Genomic DNA, 25,884 nt, shown 5'->3' on the forward strand with positions numbered 1-25,884 from the left:
AAAAAGTTGGCAGTTCATATTCACCAATTGCTCCTTGAAACCCTAGGGGCAGTTCTATTCTATCCTACAGGGTCGCTATGAGTCAGAATCAACTAGACGGCAAAGGGTTTGGTTTGGGCTTTACTATAACTTAAATATGGTTTCAATATGTAGTCATTTACCAATGATAATTTCTACTAATAGTTTATGAAAGTTCTAACTGCCCTATATTCTTATCAACACTTAGTGATGTATTTTTATGCAAACAACACAAGTATTATGCATTTTTTGCCAACAGCACCCTCCCCAGTGAGTTATTTTCACAAGCATGCTAACTATTTTTACAAGTTGCTATAAAAAAATTAGCATAGCATGCTTATGAAAATACCTGAGGCGGGAGGGCACGGTTTGCAAAAAAAAAAAAAACACATAACATGGGTGTTATTTGTGTAAAAATACAGTAGTTAGCTTTTTTAAAATTTTGCTAACCTGGTGGGTGTGTAATGATATCTCATTGTAGTTTTATTTGCAGTGGTTGCCAGATATATTTCCCTACATAGCTCTATCACAGATGTATTGTTCGTCTTTCATCTAAAACCCTGTCAGCTAAAGGATTAATGGCAACAGAGCACCTGTGCAGGTAAAGATACAATTCTTTCTCCCAAAAGAAGGCAGGGGAAATATTCATGTACATGGAATAAGAATATTGTGCAGAGTAAATCCTATACTAAAAATGGGAAAAATAGATCCACAGCATATTACCATTCTGAATATGCATATATTTATAGAGTTTTCATACTGCCATAATGAGGCATTTTTAAAACTTCAAAATAGAAGCACTAATCCATATACTACAAATGAGAAGAGATAACCTAATAAAAAAAAACCCACTGCGGTCGAGTCGATGCCGACTCATAGCGACCGTACAGGACAGAGTAGAACCACCCCAATACATAACCTAATGAGTGGAAAAACTGTTATTCATTACTGGGTTACCAAAGTATGAATACATATATATATGATATATATAAATACGTGTGTGTGTATACATGTATATATGCATGTATGTATAGATAGATAGTTAGATACAGTATTTTTAAGGGTGTGTCAAAGTTCCGAAGCTAGTTGATTTTAGGGTAATAAACTCATACGTATATATCCTATGACTCTTAATTTTATTTAAAGAAAATAATCTAAAATAGTAAAAGATTCATGATAACATTGTTTATAATAACAAAAAATATCTGAAAATGACAAAATATTCAATGTGAGAGAATGGCTAAATGTATTATGGCACAGTTACACCACAGAACATTATAAGCCTTCTCATTTATCGGCTAACTTGTTATCCAACATTTCGCATTTACAATAGTTAAAAATCTACTATCCAACTACATTGCATATGAACTACATACATCTGGAAGTAAAAAACACCAACGTGTGAGACAAGAGTAAATGTTGGCTTTGATGGTTAAGGTTATGTGTCAACTTGGCTGGGCCATGATTCTCAGTGGTTTAATAGTAGGTAATGATATTTTTTTTTTTAAGTTATGTAATAACTTTACAGTTATATAATGATGTAGTCTTCCTCCATTTTGTGATTTGATATGGTCATCCTCCATTTTTGTATATGACCCATTCTGCATAATGATCTGGTCTTTGGGACCTACCTACGTCAATAATTGAGGAAAGGGTGTACTGTCACTATCAACAAAAGTTTTGAATAATATTTAATGACATGGGGATATACCCTCAATAGTATAACAAGTGGGAAAAAATCAGAATACAAAACAATGTATATAGTACGACTGCATATGCATAGAAAAAAGACAAAGAATATACAGCAAGAGTTAAGAGCAGTTAAATCTGGGTAATGGTATTTTTGTTTCCTTTATATTTTTCTCTATCTTCCAAATTTTCTACTAGTATTTTTTCTTATATTTAGAGAAAATGTATTTTAAAACCAGGCATGCATGGTCAATTAAACAACCCAAATAATTTATTTAAATAGTATAAAAACCTGATATAATTTGTTACCCCCACGTCATAGGAAAAATATAAACAGAAAATACCTGTATCTCCTTTTTCAAACCACTGGTGACAATCTGATTGTTTCTGTGGGGTTAACAATCTAAAATGCAATAAATACAACTTTTACATTATTTGTTGGGTGGATATTCATAAATTATTTCAAAAAATTAAAGCATTTTCTTATTTTTAAAAGTTACCTGAATTGCATGAAATTTTGTAAACTTTTAATAGCTGGAACAGGTGAACACTTTGAATGGTTATTCACAGCAGAGTCATTAAATATCTGAACCAAAAAAATTAAGCATTAGAATTAGCTACACAAAACAATTAAAAAATTTGCTTGTGTGGCTACTCAGTGTTCTCTCATTTCATTAGCACTGTCATTGTCATCAGCAGCAGCAATATCAACAACTACAAATATTAACTGCATATAAAACATTAAGTCAAATATTGGAAAACAAATACAGTTAAAGACTCACAGAATTTGACATTTTTGATAAGTATAAACAATTATGCATGGTAGTATTTCTATAATTAAGGTAAACTTTAAAAAATTCTGTCCCATATTCTTGATTAATCAAGTGAATCTTAACCATTTTCTCAACTTATTACCTGATTTCTGTGTCTATCCCCTATAACCTCTTAAATTGAACACAGGAAAGCAAACCAATGGGTTAAAAGATTTAAGCTTGACACTTTCATTCATATGTATTTATGAAAGCACTAATATTTTTACCTTTAAATTTTGTTTAACATTAACATCTAAGCCACTGCTATATTAATGTATGCACCGTCTGATTCACCTTTCATTCTCCCTGATTTCATTTATTTTGAAGGGTCTCTGATTTCTGTTATGTGGCCCAAAATGAAAACCCTTTTAATAGGAAATTTATCCCATTTATTTTTGTCATTACAGAGGTTAATCTTAATTTTGTCATCGTATTGTGCTTTTAGAGCATAAGAAAAAGTCAACCTCCCTTAAAGAACAAGTGTTCTTTCTGTTTTGATGTATGTTTTGAACACTACTATACATGTTTGTACATGTCTGCTGGTACACATATTCAAGTAATCTTTTTATTTGACTTCTATTTTTAATATTGTGGTAAGTAAAGATAGCAACTTTTTTAAAATTAAGATATACTTTTTTCTAGTAAATGTTCAATTCTGGTAAACATTGCAAAAAAATAATTGCATCCTGTGTAATGTTATGAACAAAGTTTGCTAACTGTTATTCAAATCCTCTACATCCTCAGAACAATGGGATACTGCACAGTTTAAAGTCAGGAAAGGTGTGCGTCAGGGTTGTATCCTTTCACCATACTTATTCAATTTGTACCCTGAGCAAATAATCTGAGAAGCTAGACTATATGAAGAAAAACGAGGCATCACGTTTGGAGGAAGACTCATTAACAACCTGTGTTATGCAGATGACACAACCTTGCTAGCTGAAAGTGAAGAGGACTTGAAGCACTTACTAATGAAGATCAAAGCCTTCAGTATGAATTGTACCTCAAAATAGAGAAAACAAAAATCCTCCCAACTGAACCAATAATCAACATCATGATAAATGGAGAAAAAACTGAAGTTGTCAAGGATTTAATTTTACTTGGATCCACAATCAACAACCACGGGAGCAACAGTCAAAAAATAAAACGATGTGTTGCACTGGGCAAGTCCACTGCAAAAGACCTCTTTCAAGTGTTAAAAAGCAAAGGTGTCACCTTGAGGACTAAGGTGTACCTGACTCAAGCCATGGTATTTCCAATCGCCTCATATGCATGTGAAAGCTGGACAATGGAGAAGGAAGACTAAAGAGCCGATGCCTTTGAATTACAGTGCTGATGAAGAAACTGAATATACCACAAGGACTGCCAGATGAATGAACAAACCCATCTTGAAAGAAGTACAGCCAGAATGCTTCTTAGAAGCAAGGATGGCAAGACTTCGTCTCATGTACTTTGGACATGTTATCAGGAGGGACCAGTCCCTGGAGAAGGACAACATGTTTGGAAAAGTAGGGAGTCAGTATAAGACAGGAAGACCCTCAATGAGATGCATTGACACAATGGCTGAGGCAATGGGCTCAAACATCACAACGACTGAGAAGATGACGAAGGACCGGGCCTTTCTGTTGTACATAGGGTTGCTATGAGTCATAATCGACTCGATGGCACCTAACAACAACAGCATCCTTACTTGTTTTTCATCTGCTTGATTTGCCCCTGTGGCAGAAATTGCCAGTTGCCTATCCTACCCAGTATCTACTTGCCCCTTGTGTTCTCCTTTAAAAACAAACAAAAACTGTATTTTTCAGCCTCTCCTGCAAATGTAAGTGACCATGGAACTAAACTGTTTAAGGAATTTCTGGGAAAGATCCTTAAAAATGGGGCTGACTTAGCTAGGCTTTACCAGCTTCTTCCTTCCTGCCTTGAAGTCAGATATAATGGGAAAGCTGCAGTGACTATCTTTTGGCCATAAGGTGACCCTGAGGTGAAAGCAAAGCACTATAGATAATAATAAAATATCAGTGTTTATCTAGTGCTGCCATAACAGAAGTACCACAAGAGGATGGCTTTAACAAAGAGAAATTAATTCTCTCACAGTGTAGGAGGTTAGAAGTCCAAATTCAGTGTGCCAGCTCTAGGGAAGATTTTCTCAATCTGTCAGTTCTAAGGGAAGGTTCTTGTCATGAATCTTCCCTTGGTCTAGGAGCTCCTCAGTGTAGGAACCCTGGGTCCAAAGGATGCGCCCCACTCCTGGTGCTACTTTATTGGTGGCATGAGATTTCCTCTCTTCTCTGCTCAATTCTGTCTTTTATATATCAAAAGAGATTGACTCAAGATACAACCTAATCCTGTAGACTGAGTCCCACCTCAATAATGTAACTGCCTCTAATCCTACCTCATTAACATCATAGAGGTTAGGATTTACAGCATACAGGATAATCACAACAGATCACAAAATGGTGGACAACCACACAATACTGGGAATCATGGCCTAGCCAAGTTGGCACACATTTTGGGTTTGACACAATTCAATCTATAACAATAGGTGAAGCCTCCAAAATAATGACATTATGGAGACAGTGCTAACCCACCTATCTTAGAACATGCACAGGAGAATGCTGTTGCAGTAAAGGTAGAGGACCTGTGATAATTACTAGCATAATTGCTTGAGTTACTTCAATGCGAGCTGGATTAGTTAATACCTGTTCACCCCTAGCCACTCTGCCTTTGGCCAGGCATCAGTAATTGAGTAATTATCTCCAGGTGGAATAAGTGACTATGGAAACTTAGTTAGAGAGAATGTGATGCCTTGGGTGGATCTGATGCAACAGCATTCTCCTATGCATGTTCTGTGCTACAACTTCCCTCTTTAATCCAACCCCTTTTCCGTTTTCCTATATCTGGGACTTCTCACAGTTTTTGGTTTACTTGGTGCAGAGCTTGATATTTTAAAGTATCTTTTCTATTACTTTTAGGAGTAAGAGAGAAAGCTAAAGTTTTTGCTCAGACTGCCATAATGAATTCCTTTACGTTTTTTTAGACTCTGTAAAAAAAAAAAAAAAAAAAAATTTTTTTTTATTACAGGCTGATTTAACATATTGGATAACACCAAAAACAAACAAACCAAAAACCTGTGTCCTAAGTGCATTACATTCATTATTTCATTTAATGAAACCAGGTACAATGCTTACGAATATTTATACTACTAAAACAGAAATACATACCTGTCTATCATTTTCTTTTTGTCCGAAGTCAACATTGGCGAGTTTCACAGAACCTTCTTCTTTTTTATCTGGGTCATTAAATGGTACCACTTCAAATCAATTCCAGGGATAGAATCATATATAATAGTAAATATTTAACCTAACCTTATAATTTTTTTATAATTAAAAAAATCAAGTCTATATAATTTAATTAAAAATATGATTTAAAATTAAATATGAAATTAAAATTATTAAGTAAATCTTAATGTGAACTCTGAATGTGAAATGAAAACCTGACAAAGCTATATCTTTATAACTGGGAACCAAAGACAGAGTGGTGATATTAACAACTGAAGACAAAAAAACTCAGCCCAGTAAATTTAATCTAATCTGCAGATTCACTGAATTAAACATGATCCAAGTATCTTAGTGACTAAGTTACAGATATCATTAACACAAGTCAGCTATCTACTCCAATCACACATGCTGATAAAAAAAAAAACACTGTTGAGTCGATTCCAACTAATATTGACCCCGTAGCGTTTCCAAGGCTGTAAATCTCTATAAAAACAGACTGCCACATCTTTCTCCCATGAAGCCGCTAATGGTTTTGAACAGCCAACCTTGTGGTTAGATTTTGATTGCTTTAACCACTGCACGACCAGGGCTCCTTTATGCTAATAATACAACTCCTCAAATGAAAAATATACAATTATTCATCCTTCTCTGACAGCTATCAGATCATGATACTTTTTTACATTATGTGAGTGATTTCTCTCTTGAAGAGAAAAAAAGTATAGGAAGACGTATCTTGCCTGCTCTCAGAAAGAATCCTAACTCTATCTGGTATTTGTTCTTGTTTATTATACCAAATGATAACTAAAATTGCTTCTTTTCTGTTTCTTCTTCTGTTAGCAAAGAATATTAAGTTTTCCAATAATAAAAAAATACTGTACCTGTAACTCTCAGTTCTGAAGAATGCATCTTTACTGGTCTGATGAATTTCTGAGATTCGTAAGGAAGAAATAATTGACTGTTCTGATGGTTTTTCTCCAATACAAGTCCCTGTTCATCTTTTTCAAACATTCTGAAGAGTGAATTTAAAAGACTTTTAAAAAATATCAAACCAATCTACACCAAAACTTTATCCATAAACAGCATGCTTTAGGTTTCAGAGTACTAGGGACTTCAAAAAAATTATTTACAAACAAATCAAATAGCATGATTACAGAAGGCATTATAACAGTATTACAATCAGAAATGAGTCTTTGAAGTTTACTGGAAGGAAAGTTTAATTGAGTTTTCCCTAAATTAAAAAAGTAGAATAGACATTCTCAAAATATATATCAAGTAAAAATTACTAGTTATATAAATTCCTCTAAATATTCGAAATGTTTATAATATTAAAAAATTGTCAATAAAGTAAAAGTCTGTACACTGATCTATTTTTCCATCCAATTTCATTATAAAATTAAAGACACATTACCACAGATGTGAGATTTGGGAGTAAGGGAATCAAGAAAAGTAACTGGTCAGGGAAATTAACTTGAGAAATGAGCGTACTGAAAAATCTGATAAGTGCAATGGAGCCTAAGGAGAGGAACTTAAAAAGAATAAAAAAGGGTATCAACAGAAAAAGTAGAAAGTTTATCAGAAACAGTAATTAGGTACATCTGTTTTTCTGCTGCACAATAACAGGTAATAGCAATCTTTTTTAATGCCTCCACCACCTCTTCTGCCACCACTGATGCCTATTTTCATTACTATCAGGATGAAAGGCAAGGAAACCTATGAAGCCAGAGATTCAGAAGCATCCTTTGGCTCATCTTCACTCTCTGTGGCAAATGAAAACTGGTCAAACTGGTGACAGGATGATAAAAAGGTAAAATACATTGCTACTCTCAAAACTGCTTCTCTTGTTTTAGTCCTATTACTGACTGTCATGGAAAACTGGATGAAATGTTACAACTGACAGGTTACAGGAAAGATATGCTACTGCTTTCCCATGTTTCTTTACACATTATCTTTGGATTTACTAGTAACAAGCAGTTTTAAGTATTAGCTCTTAATATTTGAAGGTATAAATTATATTTTTTCAGAAGAAATGAGTATATAATAAAACCCAGTGCTGTCGAGTCAATTTCGACTCATAATGACCCTATAGGACAGAGTAAAAATTATTTATATACCGTATATATTAATGGCTTGGGATAGAATATAAAATTAAACTTTTAGACTCAGAATATCTGCTCACATAAAATCCAATTTTAAATTTTGCCTATACCTTTCTTTCAATTCCTTTCTCTTTTCTATAATGTTACTCTTTTCTTTCAAAGTTTCTGAAAGATTCTTAGTTTCATAAAGTCTTGCAATTTGCTAAAAAGAAAGATAACCAAAAATAAGCCAAAATAATTACCTGCAAAGTATTAAGGAACATATGCTTTATCTTAACTAATAAAATTATTTTTTCTACATGTCACAAGATTTATATTTTGATAGTATTTGCCACCTTTTATTGAAAGTTGCTAAAACCAAGTTAAAATTAACAATAAATCACATCCTTTTACTTTTCCTTACAGCTCTATTAGCAAACCTAGATTTCAATGAACTTCTATTTTCTCCTTAAAAAAAGGAAAATTAGAAGTAGACATTGATTTCTTACATATGCACATACCCAGAACCCAGTGCCATCGAGTTGATTCTGACTCATGGCAACCCTATAGGACAGAGTAGAACTGCCCCATAGAGTTTCCAAGGAGCGCCTGGCAGATCTGAACTGCCAACATAGTTACCATATATTTTAAAGGAAACGGCACCCAGTTTCTTCGCAATATCAAAATGATATTGCTGTTATTTTGTTACCTCATACCTATGAATAATAAATATACAATCTTAAACAGGATTTTTAAAAATTTAGAAAATTGGGTATTATACTCTTCTTTCTCACAATTTGAAAGCAACTTTGATGTGTTCTCATACCTGCATGAATGAAAGCCACTACAACTCAATGAATGACATTAACAATGCATTCAAAAAAATACCACGCACCATCATTTTGAAGGCTAAACTAGTTCTAGGGTAGCTCTGGAAAAGTTACAATCTAGTCATAAATTTATCAAGATTAAGTTCTTTAAACCATTTACTCTCTTTGCTCCCTTTTTAACAAGACTTTTGTAGCTTTTTTAATGCTTTTAAATTCCTGCTATTAAGCTACTATCTTCTTTCCTCTTCTTTCTTCAATCTCCAATGAAAGTTAAACTATTCCCCCAAACTCAGTAACTAAAACACATTTTGGCTCCAAAGGTAATCTGAGGCATTAACGTTCAGTAGCTAAAACACATTTTGGCTCCAAAGGTAATCTGAGGCAAATAAATTATTTTAACTATCTTCCCTCTGACATACTCTCAGTATAAAAATAATACATCTTCCCAGTATTAAACAATTTCACTAGTAACTTAGAAGTAAATCTACTATTTTTACTGAACGGAATAACACTGGGTCCATATATTAAAATCAGTCCTTTGAAATGAACTACCTACAAAGTGCCAGATGAATCCTGCTGATATTGTTTTAGCAATAACTTTAAAACATATTTTATTTCACATATAGACATTCAAATTGAATTTAAAACAAAATTGCAGAAAATATCACTGAGTTCTAAGAGAATCATTCTTCTAATATTGTTTTAACAATGTTTCTAAATTTAACAGAAATTCCTTTTGAATTAACTTCAAAACTTTAAGCCTTATCTTAATCATTTCTCCATGTTTCAGCTCTCTTGAAAATAGCTCTTCCAAGGCTACAACACCATTATACATACACATTTATATATACATTAGAAACATAGAACAAAATATATACCTGGTTTAAGTAATTAATTTCCATTTCCATTTCATCTACTTCTTTCTCCAATTCGGATGAGCTTCTGGTAAAATTATTGGCAAGTTTAAGAATTTCTTGTGTTTTACATCTCATATTAACCCTTTTATGTTAAGGAACTATGTCATACAAGTAAGATTTATATTTATGTATATCAGAAATAATAATAATATTATGTAACATCACAATAAACAGAGAAAATGCTGAAGTTGTCAAGGATTTCATTTTACTTGGATCTACAATCAATGCCCGTGGAAGCAGCAGCCAAGAAATCAAATGATATATTGCATTGGGCAAATCCGCTGCAAGAGATCTCTTTAAAGTGTTAAAAAGCAAAGATGTCACTTTGAGGACTAAGGTGTGCCTGACCCAAACTATGGTATTTTCAATCACCTCACATGCATGTGAAATCTGGACAATGAATAAGGAAGATTGATGAATAATTGATGACTTTGAATTATGTCTTGGTGAAGAATACTGAATATACCATGCACTGCCAGAAGAATAAACAAATCTATTTTGGAAGAAGTAAGCCAGAATTCTCCTTAGAAGCAAGGATGGCAAGGCTTCATCTCATGTACTTTGGACATGTTATCAAGAGGCATCGGTCCCTGGAGAAAGACATCATGCCTTGTAAAGGATCAGCAAAAGGGAGGAAGACCCTCAACAAGATGTATTGACACAGTGGCTGCAACAATGGGCTCAAGCACAGCAATGATTGTGAGGATGGCACAGGACCAGGCAGTATTTCATTCGGTTGTACATACGGTTGCCGTTAGTTGGAGCTGACTCAATGGCACCTAATAACAACATTATTTACATGTATGTTTCATATAAGCAATAAGTAATATTAATAATAGTATCTGCAAGTTCAAGCTGAAACTGAAGAAAATCAGAGCAAAAGCATTCGACTGTGTGGATCATAACAAATTACAGATAACACTGTGAAAAATGGGAATTCCAGAACACTTAACTGTGCTCATGAGGAACCTTTACATAGATCAAGAAGCAGTTGTTCGGACAGAACAAGGGGATACTGATTGGTTTAAAGTCAGGAAAGGTGTGCATCAGGGTTGTATTCTTTCACCATACCTATTCAATCTGTATGCTGAGCAAATAATACGAGAAGCTGGACTGCATAAAGAACGGGGCATCAGGATTGGAGGAAGACTCATTAACAACCTGCGTTATGCAGATGACACAACCTTACTTGCTGAAAGTGAAGAGGACTCGAAGCACTTACTAATAAAGATCAAAGACCACAGCCTTCAGTATGGATTGCACCTTAACATAAAGAAAACAAAAATCCTCACAACTGGACCACTGAGCAACATCATGATAAACAGAGAAAATACTGAAGTTGTCAAGGATTTCTTTTTACTTGGATCCACAATCAACAGCCACAGAAGCAGCAGTCAAGAAATCAAAAGACACATTGCATTGCGTAAATCTGCTGCAAAGGACCTCTTTAAAGCACTGAAGAGCAAAGATGTCACCTTGAAAACTAAGGTGCGTCTGACCCAAGCCGTGGTATTTTCAATCACATCATATGCATGTGAAAGCTGGACAATGAATAAGGAAGACTGAAGAAGAATTGACACCTTTGAATTGTGGTGTTGGCGAAGAATACTGAATATACCACGGACTGCCAAAAGAACAAACAAATCTGTCTTGGAGGAAGTACAGAATGCTCCTTAGAAGCAAGGATGGCGAGACTGCATCTTACATACTTTGGACATGTTGTCAGTAGGGATCAGTCCCTGGAGAAGGACATCATGCTGGGCAGAGTACAGGGTCAGCGGAAAAGAGGAAGACCCTCAACGAGGTGGACTGACTGACACAGTGGCTGCAACAATGAGCTCAAGCATGACGACGACTGTGAGAATGGCAGGGGACTGGGCAGTGTTTCGTTCTGTTGCGCATAGGGTCGCTACGAGTTGGAACTGACTCAACGGCGCCTAACAACAAGAAATAATAGTATCTAGAAACAGAGGTAAGATTAATATAAACATTGGGCAGACTCACAGATGTAACTTACTATTTATCTAGGTTACATACTGAGCTTAAAAAGAACCTTTCATCCAAAATATTTGTTAGGATTTTTTCTTTCAGTTAAATATTTTCATAGGGTGTTTTTTGTTGTTGTTTTGTTTTTATCCAGGATGACCATGTTATTTGGTGTGAATGATAATACATAATCATGTCTAAACTTAACTCCTTAAGTTTCCATTATTTATTGGTTCCAAAGCCAAAATTAAAATTCACCCAATTTCCCTTGTCTTGATTTTTTTTTTTTTTGCTCTATAAAGTTCATGAGTGCACTCTACAAAACTCAGAAGAGGGCTAGATCTTTCATCTGGATTTTCTGCTTGACCTGGATTTAAGCCTAATTTCAAGTAGAGAATTTCTCAGCTATTAACAGATGTACTGTGTGGTTTTAGCTAATACATTTTCCTAAATTACAATCCATTTAGGGGAATTAAAAAAGGAATAGAGTAGTGGCAGTGAACAAAAACTCCACAGAAAACGTCAGACCTTTCCTATCTGCCTTAAAAAATATGATTCATATGCTGGAACACAAAATTTCAGGTGAATATTCTTTATATCACTATGTTTTTTTATCAGAATTCTTAATTTAAATTTTAGATAAACCAAAAAAATCAAACCCATTGCACACCGAGTTAATTCTGACTCAACAACCCTACAAGGCAGAGTAGAATTGCTCCACAGGTTTCCAAGGAGCAGCTGGTGGATTCAAACTGCCAACCTTCTGGTTAGCAGCCAGGCTCTTAATTAGGAAACGCATGTTTAAATTCTAATCTTCAATTCTTCTACCTCCATTCATCTCTTCTTGTTTGTCATATAGCCTCACATCTCATCCCACCTCACATCCCACTCCCTAGGCTCCTGTAGTACCTTCTGCACCTACCAAGTTCTGCCCCTCCCCACTGAGAAGTTAAGCACAGATGGGCAGGAAATGGACATCTCAGATTAGAATAGGGTAAAATCAAAACATGGAGTGAGCAAGTAGTAGAAGAGTTAAACGGATGATTTAGGATGAAGCAGACAGGAAGCAAGGTACAATGCAAGGATAAAGAAGACTTAGTACAGTGAAGTTATAATCTGATAGGAAAGGCTATGAAGGATTATGGAGGTTAGAAGAGGGTTAAAGTTCCAAATTCATTATTAGGGAAGATTTCTCTGACAAAACAAGCAAGAATTAGATCAATTAAGAATTACTTAAGCATCTATTACAGTGCCACTGTATTAGATTATTTCTTTATGTGTCTGTCTCACCTACTAAGCTGCAAGCTCCTTGGAAGAAATTTTGTATCTTTTTTGATACTGCCTGGCACAAGGTAAGTTGTACAGATGAATAAAAAATTGTAACTCACCTCCTTACCACCTTCCATCCTAGTAAAGAATAACCAATTTATTTAATTGGAACTCCTTCTTTGGTTAAGACAGAGCAATATGACCTTTTCATTAAGATATACCACTAAAAGCCAGATACATATACCATTTTATTCTCATAAAATTTCCTGCTTCTGATCACAAGGACATACGTGAAAACTAGTCCCAGATGGCCTTTAAAGTAAACTAAAATTTTAATTAAACAAAAAACAAATTCACATGATTCTTACCAAGGAAACATAATAAAAATTAAAATACTGAAATAATACTTATCTAATAAAAATTCTAGGTAGAAATACAATTGTGGATACATGTGTAATGTCCATTTAGTAAGTGATGGAAAGGGAGCAGGCACTGAAAAACAAAACCATAGTTCAGACTGATTTATTATATTCTTTTCATTATAAATATACCATTATTAAAACAATATATAACAAGAATGTTAATACCTAGAAATTCCATAAAAATAGTTTCATTCATTTTTAGTTGTTCAGAGCATGCCAATACTCTGTTCTGAATTTTTTCATGTTCTGTTTTCTTCTCATAATATTCACGTGAAAAAGGTGCTTCTGAATATTTTAGTTGGTATTGCTTCAAAACATCTTTATACTGGCATACATAGCTATGGTACATTTTTCTGTTAAAATTGTAAGAAAGAAATGATGGCTATATAGAAAAGTATATGTAAAAACTATGTAAATATCACTTGTTAAAGTCTACTAAATTAAGCATAAAAGACAAATCAAATATCTACTTACCCTTGTTTCCCTCAATACTGTCTGCAAACTTTCCATAACTCCATCACATTTCTCTACTCTTTTTCTCCACTACCTGAGTTATTCATTCCTTAATCCTCTTCAGTAAAATTTCACACCCACCATTCTAATAAAACTCCTTTTCCCAGGGTCATCAATGAACTAATCTGTTCAATTCTATTATCTCTTTAGTGCTCATTCTAATTGACACTGCAGAATCTGGTTCTTTTGATCATTTACTTCTTCATGAACCTCTAATCTCCCTGGGTTCTGAGTATTTTCCCCACTTCAGCTACCTCTGTGACTGTGACTTTTTAATATCCTTCAATTTTCTAAGCTAAAATTATCACATGAAGTCATGTTCTTAGTGTTAGAACTCTGAGCTCACAATCATTCATGTATATCTCAGACCTATTTTATAAAGAAAATTTCAGCACTGTTTGAAGGAACTTCTCCAGTCCATCTCAGGTAAAGGTGAAAGAGTCATCTATTTAGGCACAAGTCTTGAATGGGACACTTCATTTTATAAAAGTGTGTTAATCCTTTTTTCTCATTTAACCAGTGCTTGATCTGCAACAGGGGTCAGCAAACTATTGCCCATAGGCCAAATCCAGCCTGCCTCCTGTTTTGGTACAGCCTATGAACTAAGAATGGTTTTTACACTTCTAAATAATTGGAAAAAAAAATCCAGAGAATAATATTTCAGGACACATTAAAATTATATAAAATTAAAACATCAGTGTCCATAAATAAGGTTTTATTGGAATATAGTTCATTCATTTACGTATTGTTAAAACTGCTTTTGCACCACAACAGAGTTGAGTAGTTACAACAGAACACTCCATGGCTCAAAACCAAAAACCGAACCCAGTGCCGTGGAGTTGATTCCGACTCATAGCAACCCTATCAGATAGAGTACAACTGCCCCATAGAGTTTCCAAAGAGCGCCTTGTGGATCTGAACTGCTGACCTTTTGGTTAGCAGCCATAGCTCTCAATTACTACACCACCAGGGTTTCCCTATGGCTCATAAAGCCTAAAATATTTACTATCTGACCCTTTACAAAAAAAGTTTGCTTACCCTGATCTACGACATCAAAAATGTTCAATCTGGTTCCTTATAGAATACATACATTTGAATCTTTTTACTCTATTTTTATCAAATACTTAGTTTCAAGAAATAATATTTATAGAAAAATTTGTGAAAAATATAAACTCCTTATGTTCCTCAAGATTTTCTAAATTTTGTATCTTGGATCAAGACATTCTACGTGGGAAAATTCTTAAAAGATACTGTAATGATTACCTCACCTTAGAAGAAAAGAAAAACAATGTTCATAAACTGTTATGGATAATCAGAAGAAAAATAAAAGTAACAGCCTTATATTGCTCTGAATCTTAAGAATGTTTTCATTTCTTAACATTACTAAACCCCGTCCCCTTTAGCAGGATAAAGAGAGTTGAGCCCAAAACCATCAAACTCCTATTCCCCTAAATGCATATTTTCTAATGAAGCTCTCACTTCTAATATAACGACTTGGGGAAATGGTCCAGGGAGGGGAGAAATATAGGTGAGACTAAGCCTGGGTCACCAGTTTCAAATGAGATTAGCAAACCACATCCATCCTGTTCGTACTGTATATTCACACTCACTCTTCTAACATATTCCATATAGGAACTTTGGCAGAGGCCAGCATAGCCAAGTCATAGTTCAAGAAGAGTCATTACTGTCACATTCGCTGCCAGCAATGCTAGTCTTAGTGATGGGAGAGTAGGAGAAGTTAGCTGGTGCCTCTTCTTTCATTATCCGCGACACCAACAAATCAATTCTTCCTTTTACAAATAAATGCCTAGTGCTGAGTCATCAACTAATCAACCTACGTGGTTGGTTTAGGGAAGAATTTAATACCTTTTTCCACTCGGCTAGCTCAGAGACATCAGCTATAACAAACACTATCTTAACATAACTAATTATGTTAAAAATAAAAACATCTTTATTTTCTAAATTAGGTGAAATTTTAGTGTTATATAATATATTCAAAGTCCCTCACTTTACTTTTTTCATTATATTCACTGATTACATTATACCATGTGACTGTCAGTTTGTCATACTGTAGTAGATTGCATGTTTCTATGATACTGGAAGCTTTGCCACTGGTATTTCAAATACCATCAGGGTCACCCTCAGTGGTCAGGTTTCAGCAGAGCTTCTAGACTAAGACAGACTAGTTAGAAGAACCTGACAGTCTACTTCTGAAAAAACTGGCCAGTGAAAACCTTATGAATAGCAGTGGAACACTGTCTGATATAGTGCTGGAAGATGAGCCCCCCAGGTTGGAAGGCACTCAAAATACGAGTAGAGAAGAGCTGCCTCCTCAAAGAAGAGTCAACCTTAAAGACATGGAGGGAGTCAAGCTTTCGGGACCTTCTTTTGCAGAGGTGGCACAACTCAAAATGAGAAGAAACAGCTGCAAACATCCATGAATAATCAGGAACTGGAATGTACAAAGTATGAATCTCAAAAATGAAATGGAATGCATCAACATCAGTATCCTAGGCATTAGCGAGCTGAAATGGACTGGTATTGGCCATTTTGAATAAGACAATCATATGGTCTACTATACCAGGAACGACAAATTGAAGAGGAATGGGACTATTATTCAAATTTACACACCAACCACTAAGGCCAAAGATGAAGAAATTGAAGATTTTTACCAACTTCTGCAGACTGAAATTGATCAAACATGCGGTCAAGATGCATTGATAATTACTGGCGACTGGAATATGAAAGTTGGAAACAAAGGATTGGTAGTTGGAAAATATGGCCCAGAGACTGCATGATAGGCTTTTGCAAGACCAGTAACTTCTCCGTTGTAAATACCTTTTTTTCAACAACACAAATGGCAACTATACACTTGGACCTTGCCAGAGGGAATACACAGGAATCAAGTTAACTACATTTGTAAAAAGAGATGATGGAAAAGCTCAATATAATCAGTCAAAACAAGGCTACGGGCCAACTGCAGAACAGACCATCAATTGCTCACGTGCAAGTTCAAGTTGAAGAAAATTAGAACAAGTCCACAAGAGGGAAAGTACGACCTTGACTATATCCCACCTGAATTTAGAAACCATCTCAAGAATAGATTTGATGCACTGAACACTAATGTCAGAAGACCAGACATGTTGTGGACTAACATCGAGGACACCATACACAAAGAAAACAAGAGCTCACTAAAGAGACAGGAAAGAAAGAAAAGACCAAAATGGACGTCAGAAGAGACTCTGAAACTTACTCTTGAAAGCAGAGTAGCTAAAGCAAAAGGAAGAACTGATGAAGTAAAAGAGCTGAATAGAAGATTTCAAAGAGTGGCTCGAGAAGACAAAGTTAAGTATTGTAGTGAAATGTGCAAGGACCTGGAAATAGAAAACCAAAAGGGAGGAATATGCTTAGCATTTCTCAAGCTGAAAGAATCAAAGAAAAAATTCAAACTTCAAGTTGCAATACTGAAGGATTCTATGGGGAAGATATTAAACAACGCAGGAAGCATCAAAAGAAGTTGGAAGGAATACACAGAGTCACTGTACCAAAAAGAACTGGTTGAGTTTCAACCATTTCAGGAGGTAGCATATGATCAAGAACTGATGGTGTTGAAGGAAGAAGTTTAAGTTTCACTGAAGACATTGGTGAAAAATCAAGCCTCCAGGAATTGATGGAGTACCAATTCAGATATTTCAACAAACAGATACAGCACTGGAAGCACTCACTCGTCTGTGCCAAGAAATTTGGAACACAGCTACCTGGCCAATCGACTGGAAGAAATCCATATATGTACACATTCCAAAGAAAGGCGATCCAACAGAATGTGGAAATTATCAAACCATATCATTAACATCATACACAAGTAAAATTCTGCTGAAGATCATTCAAAAGCAGTTGAGTGGTATATCAACAGGAAACTGCCGGAAATTCAAGCTGGATTCAGAAGGGGACGTGGAACACAGGCTATCACTGCTAAGGTCAGATGGATCATGGCTGAAAGCAGAGAATACCAGGAAGATGTTTACCCATGTTTTACCAACTATGCACTCAACTGTGTGGGTCATAACAAATTATGGATAACATTGCGAAGAATGGGAATTCCAGAACACTTAATTATGCTCATGAGGAACCTGTACTTAGACCAGGAGACAGTCATTTGAACAAGAAGGGGATACTGTGTGGTTTAAAATCAAGAAAGGTGTGCCTCAGGGTTGTATTCTTTCACCATACTTATTCAATCTGTATGCTGAGCAAATAATCTAATAAACTGTACTATACGAAGAAGAACACGGCATCAGAATTGGAAGAAGACTCGTTAATAACCTGCAATATTCAGTTGACACAACCCTGCTTGCTGCAAAAGATCTCTTTAAAGTGTTAAAAAGCAGATGTCACTTTAAGGACTCAGGTGCCCCTGACCTAAACCATGGTATTTTCAATCACCTCATATGCATGTGAGAGCTGGACAATGAGTAAGAAAGACCAAAGAAGAACTGATGCCTTTGAATTAGGTGTTGATGAAGAATACTGAATATACCATGGACTGCTTGGAAGAAGTACAGCCAGAAGGCTCCTTGGAAGCAAGGATAGTGAGACTTTGTAGCACGTACTTTGGACATGTTATCAGGAGGGACCAGTCCCTGGAGAAGGATATCATGCTTGCTAAAGTACAGGGTCAGCAAAAAAGAGGAAAACCCTCAACAAAATGGACTGACACAGTGGCTACAACAATGGACTCAAGCATAACGATTGTGAGGATGGCGCATGACTGGGCAGTGTTTCGTTATATTGTTGGCAGGGTCACTACGTGTTGGAACCGACATGATAGCACCTAACAACAACAGTTACATTTAGTTTCCAAGACCATGTAATCATACACATAATAAAACAAACCAACATAATTATCAGTGCTCCTCCATTAACCATAACCACCCAAATCAATCAATAAAGTCTCAAAAACAGAAGTTTGATATAAAATAACCTTCAAAAGTCAATAACCCAAATTTGTCATAAACTAATTCTATAGATTCCCCCCAGATGTTTGCCTATACCAGTTCAATCATAAAGACCGTTATTTGAAGCATTTTGCTATAATTGCTACTGATAGTTTTATATCTAAAAACACATTTAAACATAGCCGGGGTAGAGAGAGCTTCCCCAAAAGTAAGTAGACCTCCAATGGCACCCAAAGAGTCCAAAATATTTTGTATACTTAAAAAAATATTTTAAATTTTCCCTTAGCATATGTTTGTACATTTTTCAGTTAACAGTCTTACCAAGCATAAAGTCCTATTAACACTAGCTTATAGATTTAAAAAAATTTTTTTACAGAATTGAAAAGCTTAATGTATATACTGTACTTGTCTTTTTCAACAGTTTCTTGATAAACTGTAAATTGGTTCTGCATATAATCTTCATGTTTATGAAAGACACCACATGTTGGCTTCCAGCTACAGAAAAAAATTATATTTGTAATTAATACCTCAGAATGAGAAATAAATCAACAGAGATAATAAAAAATGAATGCAATAATTTAAAGATAATGGAATCATTCTCTTCCTGGAGAAAACTAGTTTACATGAAGAAAAATAGTCTCATCTCCCATAATCACCATTACCACCATTCATGTACTTATACATATGTTCAAATATCCATTAATTTCTACATAAAACCTATTTTGGAACCATGACTAGAGAAGGATCAGATGTTGCACGGCATTTTTATCATACACTCTGCAACACACCAACATCAGCATTTCTTTCTCATCATATTTCTTTAAGATCTTGGCGAAGAAAGTCTTTTGGAGTAAGCACTCAAACAGCTGGGATAAGGCTAAAAAGAGGCTTTTTTTTCCCTTCCAAACTTAGAAAAGCATGTTATTACACCCTTCTGAGCTAGAAAGAAAGAGACCACGCTAATATGAACTCTAAAATTAGGTAACAAGAATAAAGTTAATATCAATCTTATACATTGTTTCATTACCTGACTTGAAAAAAAAATTATCAGTAAATAAATCTAAATTTAGCACACACCATGGCAGCTTCCATTCTACATATCGCTCGAAAATTTCCTCTTGCTTTTTTTTCTACTTTTTTTTCCCCAGATTTAAAAAGTATACATGCCCACTATGGAAACACACAAAAGTATATAGAAACAAAAAAAGATCATCTATATTCTCAACACTGAATAATTACTATTATTAATAGTTTCCAGATTTTATTATACATACTTGAACATTGTTGAGATCATAACTCACATATAATAACGTATCCTCCTTCATCACTTACTTTTAACTTATATACATTTTCCTTATCACTAAGAATTCATTGTAAAGATTTCAATGATACGTAATATTCTGTAATTTATGCAGTCATTCCCATATTGTTGGCCATTTGTGCTTAATCTAGGTTTCCCTATCACATACAGAACTTGTTCTTAAATATTTGTCTGCATTTCTGTTCATTTCCTTAGAAAGTATTCCTCAGAATGGAATCATAAGGTCAAGGGTCATGTATACATATATCCTGACTATTTTAGAAATTCAATAGTAAATACATGTTTACTGAGAAGATATTCATTGTAACCATTTTCATATATATCTTTCTGGGCTTTTTCTAATTATATGTAAATATACAATTACTAACTGCGTTTATATTATGAATATTCTTTTATAACCTGCTTTGTTCAATTTGTAGAATACTATTAACATTTGTCAATAAATATATACCTATTTTACTGGCTTCTCAGTGTTCATTCATATGGATATGCCCAAATTCATTCAATTAATTCCACAACGTTGATTAGAGTTGTTCCCAATGCTTTGTTATTATTAAAAGTTAAGATAAACACCTTAATGTAATGTTGTACATGACATCTTTGAAGGAATGACTATTTCCTGATGAAAAAATTCTCAGAAATAGAACACTTAACCAAAAGTCATAATTTTTTTTTATTAACTTTTATTGAGCTTCAAGTGAACGTTTACAAATCAAGTCAGACTGTCACATATAAGTTTATATACACCTTACTCCGTACTCCCACTTGCTCTCCCCCTAATGAGTCATCCCTTCCAGTCTCTCCTTTCGTGACAATTTTGCCAGCTTCCAACTCTCTCTATCCTCCCATCCCCCCTCCAGACAAGAGATGCCAACACAGTCTCAAGTGTCCACCTGATATAATTAGCTCACTCTTCATCAGCATCTCTCTCCCACCCACTGTCCAGTCCCTTCCAAGTCTGATGAGTTGTCTTCAGGGATGGTTCCTGTCCTGGGCCAACAGAAGGTTTGGGGACCATGACCGCCAGGATTCCTCTAGTCTCAGTCAGACCATTAAGTCTGGTCTTTTTATGAGAATTTGGGGTCTGCATCCCACTGATCTCCTGCTCCCTCAGGGGTTCTCTGTTGTGCTCCCTGTCAGGGCAGTCATCGATTGTGGCCGGGCACCAACTAGTTCTTCTGGTCATAACTATTTTTTTTTTTTTTTTTATAATAACTTTTATTAAGCTTCAAGTGAACGTTTACAAATCCAATCAGTCTGTCACATATAAGTTTACATACATCTCGCTCCCTACTCCCACTTACTCTCCCCGTCTTGAGTCAGCCCTTTCAGTCTCTCCTTTCTTGACAATTTTGCCGGCTTCCCTCTCTCTCTATCCTCCCATCCCCCCTCCAGACAAGAGTTGCCAACACAATCTCAAGTGTACACCTGATATAATTAGCTCACTCTTCATCAGCGTCTCTCTCCCACCCGCTGACCAGTCCCTTTCATGTCTGATGAGTTGTCTTCAGGGATGGTTCCTGTCCTGTGTCAACAGAAGGTCTGGAGAGCATGACCGCCGGGATTCCTCCAGTCTCAGTCAGACCATTAAGTTTGGTCTTCTTATGAGAATTTGGGGTCTGCATCCCACTGCTCTCCTGCTCCCTCAGGGGTCCTCTGCTGAGCTCCCTGTCAGGGCAGTCATCGATTGTGGCCGGGCACCAACTAGTTCTTCTGGTCTCAGGATGATGTAGGTCTCTGGTTCATGTGGCCCTTTCTGTCTCTTGGGCTCTTAGTTGTCATGTGGGCTTGGTGTTCTTCATTTTCCTTTGCTCCAGGTGGGTTGAGACCAATTGCTGCATCTTAGATGGCTGCTTGTTAGCATTTAAGACCCCAGACGCCACATTTCAAAGTGGGATGCAGAATGATTTCATAATAGAATTATTTTGCCAATTGACTTAGAAGTCCCCGCAAACCATGTTCCCCAGACCCCCGCGCTTGCTCCGCTGAGCTCTGAAGCATTCATTTTATCCCGGAAACTTCTTTGCTTTTGGTCCAGTCCAATTGAGCTGACCTTCCATGTATTGAGTGTTGTCTTTCCCTTCACCTAAAGCAGTTCTTATCTACTGATTAATCAATAAAAAAACCCTCTCCCACCCTCCCTCCCTCCCCCCCTCGTAACCACAAAAGTATGTGTTCTTCTCAGGTTTACTATTTCTCAAGATCTTATAATAGTGGTCTTATACAGTATTTGTCCTTTTGCCTCTGACTCATTTCGCTCAGCATAATGCCTTCCAGGTTCCTCCATGTTATGAAATGTTTCAGAGATTCGTCACTGTTCTTTATCGATGCGTAGTATTCCATTGTGTGAATATACCACAATTTATTTACCCATTCATCCGTTGATGGACACCTTGGTTGCTTCCAACTTTTTGCTATTGTAAACAGAGCTGCAATAAACATGGGTGTGCATATATCTGTTTGTATGAAGGCTCTTGTATCTCTAGGGTATATTCCGAGGAGTGGGATTTCTGGGTTGTATGGTAGTTCTATTTCTAACTGTTTAAGATAACGCCAGATAGATTTCCAAAGTGGTTGTACCATTTTACATTCCCACCAGCAGTGTATGAGAGTTCCAATCTCTCCGCAGCCTCTCCAACATTTATTATTTTGTGTTTTTTGGATTAATGCCAGCCTTGCTGGTGTGAGATGGAATCTCATCGTAGTTTTAATTTGCATTTCTCTAATGGCTAATGATCGAGAGCATTTTCTCATGTATCTGTTGGCTGCCTGAATATCTTCTTTAGAGAAATGTGTGTTCATATCCTTTGCCCACTTCTTGATTGGGTTGTTTGTCTTTTTGTGGTTGAGTTTTGACAGAATCATGTAGATTTTAGAGATCAGGCGCTGGTCGGAGATGTCATAGCTGAAAATTCTTTCCCAATCTGTAGGTGGTCTTTTTACTCTTTTGGTGAAGTCTTTAGATGAGCATAGGTGTTTGATTTTTAGGAGCTCCCAGTTATCGGGTTTCTCTTCATCATTTTTGGTAATGTTTTGTATTCTGTTTATACCTTGTATTAGGGCTCCTAGGGTTGTCCCAATTTTTTCTTCCATGATCTTTATCGTTTTAGTCTTTATGTTTAGGTCTTTGATCCACTTGGAGTTAGTTTTTGTGCATGGTGTGAGGTATGGGTCCTGTTTCATTTTTTTGCAAATGGATATCCAGTTATGCCAGCACCATTTGTTAAAAAGGCTGTCTTTTCCCCAGTTAATTGACACTGGTCCTTTGTCAAATATCAGCTGCTCATACGTGGATGGATCTATGTCTGGGTTCTCAATTCTGTTCCATTGGTCTATGTGTCTGTTGTTGTACCAATACCAGGCTGTTTTGACTACTGTGGCTGTATAATAGGTTCTGAAGTCAGGTAAGGTGAGGCCTCCCACTTTCTTCTTCTTTTTCAGTAGTGCTTTGCTTATCCGGGGCTTCTTTCCCTTCCATATGAAATTGGTGATTTGTTTCTCTATCCCCTTAAAATATGACATTGGAATTTGGATCGGAAGTGCGTTAAATGTATAGATGGCTTTTGGTAGAATAGACATTTTTACTATGTTAAGTCTTCCTATCCATGAGCAAGGTATGTTTTTCCACTTAAGTATGTCCTTTTGAATTTCTTGTAGTAGAGCTTTGTAGTTTTCTTTGTATAGGTCTTTTACATCCTTGGTAAGATTTATTCCTAAGTATCTTATCTTCTTGGGGGCTACCGTGAATGGTATTGATTTGGTTATTTCCTCTTCGGTGTTCTTTTTGTTGATGTAGAGGAATCCAAGTGATTTTTGTATGTTTATTTTATAACCTGAGACTCTGCCAAACTCTTCTATTAGTTTCAGTAGTTTTCTGGAGGATTCCTTAGGGTTTTCTGTGTATATAATCATGTCATCTGCAAATAGTGATAACTTTACTTCTTCCTTGCCAATCCGGATACCTTTTATTTCTTTGTCTAGCCTGATTGCCCTGGCTAAGACTTCCAACACGATGTTGAATAAGAGCGGTGATAAAGGGCATCCTTGTCTGGTTCCCGTTCTCAAGGGAAATGCTTTCAGGTTCTCTCCATTTAGAGTGATATTGGCTGTTGGCTTTGCATAGATGCCCTTTATTATGTTGAGGAATTTTCCTTCAATTCCTATTTTGGTAAGAGTTTTTATCATAAATGGGTGTTGGACTTTGTCAAATGCCTTTTCTGCATCAATTGATAAGATCATGTGGTTTTTGTCTTTTGTTTTATTTATGTGATGGATTACATTAATGGTTTTTCTGATATTAAACCAGCCTTGCATACCTGGTATAAATCCCACTTGATCAGGGTGAATTATTTTTTTGATGTGTTGTTGGATTCTATTGGCTAGAATTTTGTTGAGGATTTTTGCATCAATGTTCATGAGGGATATAGGTCTATAATTTTCTTTTTTTGTAATGTCTTTACCTGGTTTTGGTATCAGGGAGATGGTGGCTTCATAGAATGAGTTGGGTAGTATTCCGTCATTTTCTATGCTTTGGAATACCTTTAGTAGTAGTGGTGTTAACTCTTCTCTGAAAATTTGGTAGAACTCTGCAGTGAAGCCGTCCGGGCCAGGACTTTTTTTTGTTGGGAGTTTTTTGATTACCGTTTCAATCTCTTTTTTTGTTATGGGTCTATTTAGTTGTTCTGCTTCTGAATGTGTTAGTTTAGGTAGGTAGTGTTTTTCAAGGAATTCATCCATTTCTTCTAGGTTTCCAAATTTGTTAGAGTACAATTTTTCATAATAATCTGAAATGATTCTTTTAATTTCATTTGGTTCTGTTGTGATGTGGTCCTTCTCATTTCTTATTCGGGTTATTTGTTTCCTTTCCTGTATTTCTTTAGTCAGTCTAGCCAATGGTTTATCAATTTTGTTAATTTTTTCAAAGAACCAGCTTTTGGCTTTGTTAATTCTTTCAATTGTTTTTCTGTTCTCTAATTCATTTAGTTCAGCTCTAATTTTTATTATTTGTTTTCTTCTGGTGCCTGATGGATTCTTTTGTTGCTCACTTTCTATTTGTTCAAGTTGTAGGGACAGTTCTCTGATTTTGGCTCTTTCTTCTTTTTGTATGTGTGCATTTATTGATATAAATTGACCTCTGAGCACTGCTTTTGCTGTGTCCCAGAGGTTTTGATAGGAAGTATTTTCATTCTCGTTGCTTTCTATGAATTTCCTTATTCCCTCCTTGATGTCTTCTATAACCCAGTCTTTTCTCAGGAGGGTATTGTTCATTTTCCAAGTATTTGATTTCTTTTCCCTCGTTCTTCTGTTATTGATCTCTAGTTTTATTGCCTTGTGGTCTGAGAAGATGCTTTGTAATATTTCGATGTTTTGGACTCTGCAAAGGTTTGTTTTATGACCTAATATGTGGTCTATTCTAGAGAATGTTCCATGTGCGCTAGAAAAAAAAGTATATTTTGCAGCAGTTGGGTGGAGAGTTCTGTATAAGTCAATGAGGTCAAGTTGGTTGATTGTTGTAATTAGATCTTCCGTGTCTCTGTTGAGCTTCTTACTGGATGTCCTGTCCTTCTCCGAAAGGGGTGTGTTGAAGTCTCCTACTATAATTGTGGAGGTATCTATCTCGCTTTTCAGTTCTGTTAAAATTTGATTTATATATCTTGCAGCCCTGTCATTGGGTGCGTAAATATTTAATATGGTTATGTCTTCCTGATCAATTGTCCCTTTTATCATTATATAGTGTCCTTCTTTATCCTTTGTGGTGGATTTAAGTCTAAAGTCTATTTTGTCAGAAATTAATATTGC

General features: G+C 35.7%; 1 protein-coding gene across 1 annotated transcript in view; it reads right to left on the reverse strand.

Moving 5' to 3' along the window:
* C10H14orf39 (chromosome 10 C14orf39 homolog) overlaps positions 1-25,884 on the reverse strand; it is a 50,465-nt gene that overhangs the window by 14,338 nt on the left and 10,243 nt on the right. The window contains exons 4-12 of the mRNA XM_049899312.1: positions 19,170-19,259; positions 13,462-13,649; positions 13,324-13,366; positions 9,581-9,701; positions 8,004-8,095; positions 6,676-6,806; positions 5,741-5,808; positions 2,208-2,293; positions 2,052-2,110 (exon numbers count right to left, since the gene is read on the reverse strand). Coding sequence (XP_049755269.1) covers positions 2,052-2,110; positions 2,208-2,293; positions 5,741-5,808; positions 6,676-6,806; positions 8,004-8,095; positions 9,581-9,701; positions 13,324-13,366; positions 13,462-13,649; positions 19,170-19,259 — 878 coding nt within the window. The remainder of the gene's footprint in view (positions 1-2,051; positions 2,111-2,207; positions 2,294-5,740; positions 5,809-6,675; positions 6,807-8,003; positions 8,096-9,580; positions 9,702-13,323; positions 13,367-13,461; positions 13,650-19,169; positions 19,260-25,884) is intronic.

This window comes from Elephas maximus, chromosome 10 (genome assembly GCF_024166365.1).
Source record: "Elephas maximus indicus isolate mEleMax1 chromosome 10, mEleMax1 primary haplotype, whole genome shotgun sequence".
NCBI lineage: Eukaryota > Metazoa > Chordata > Mammalia > Proboscidea > Elephantidae > Elephas > Elephas maximus.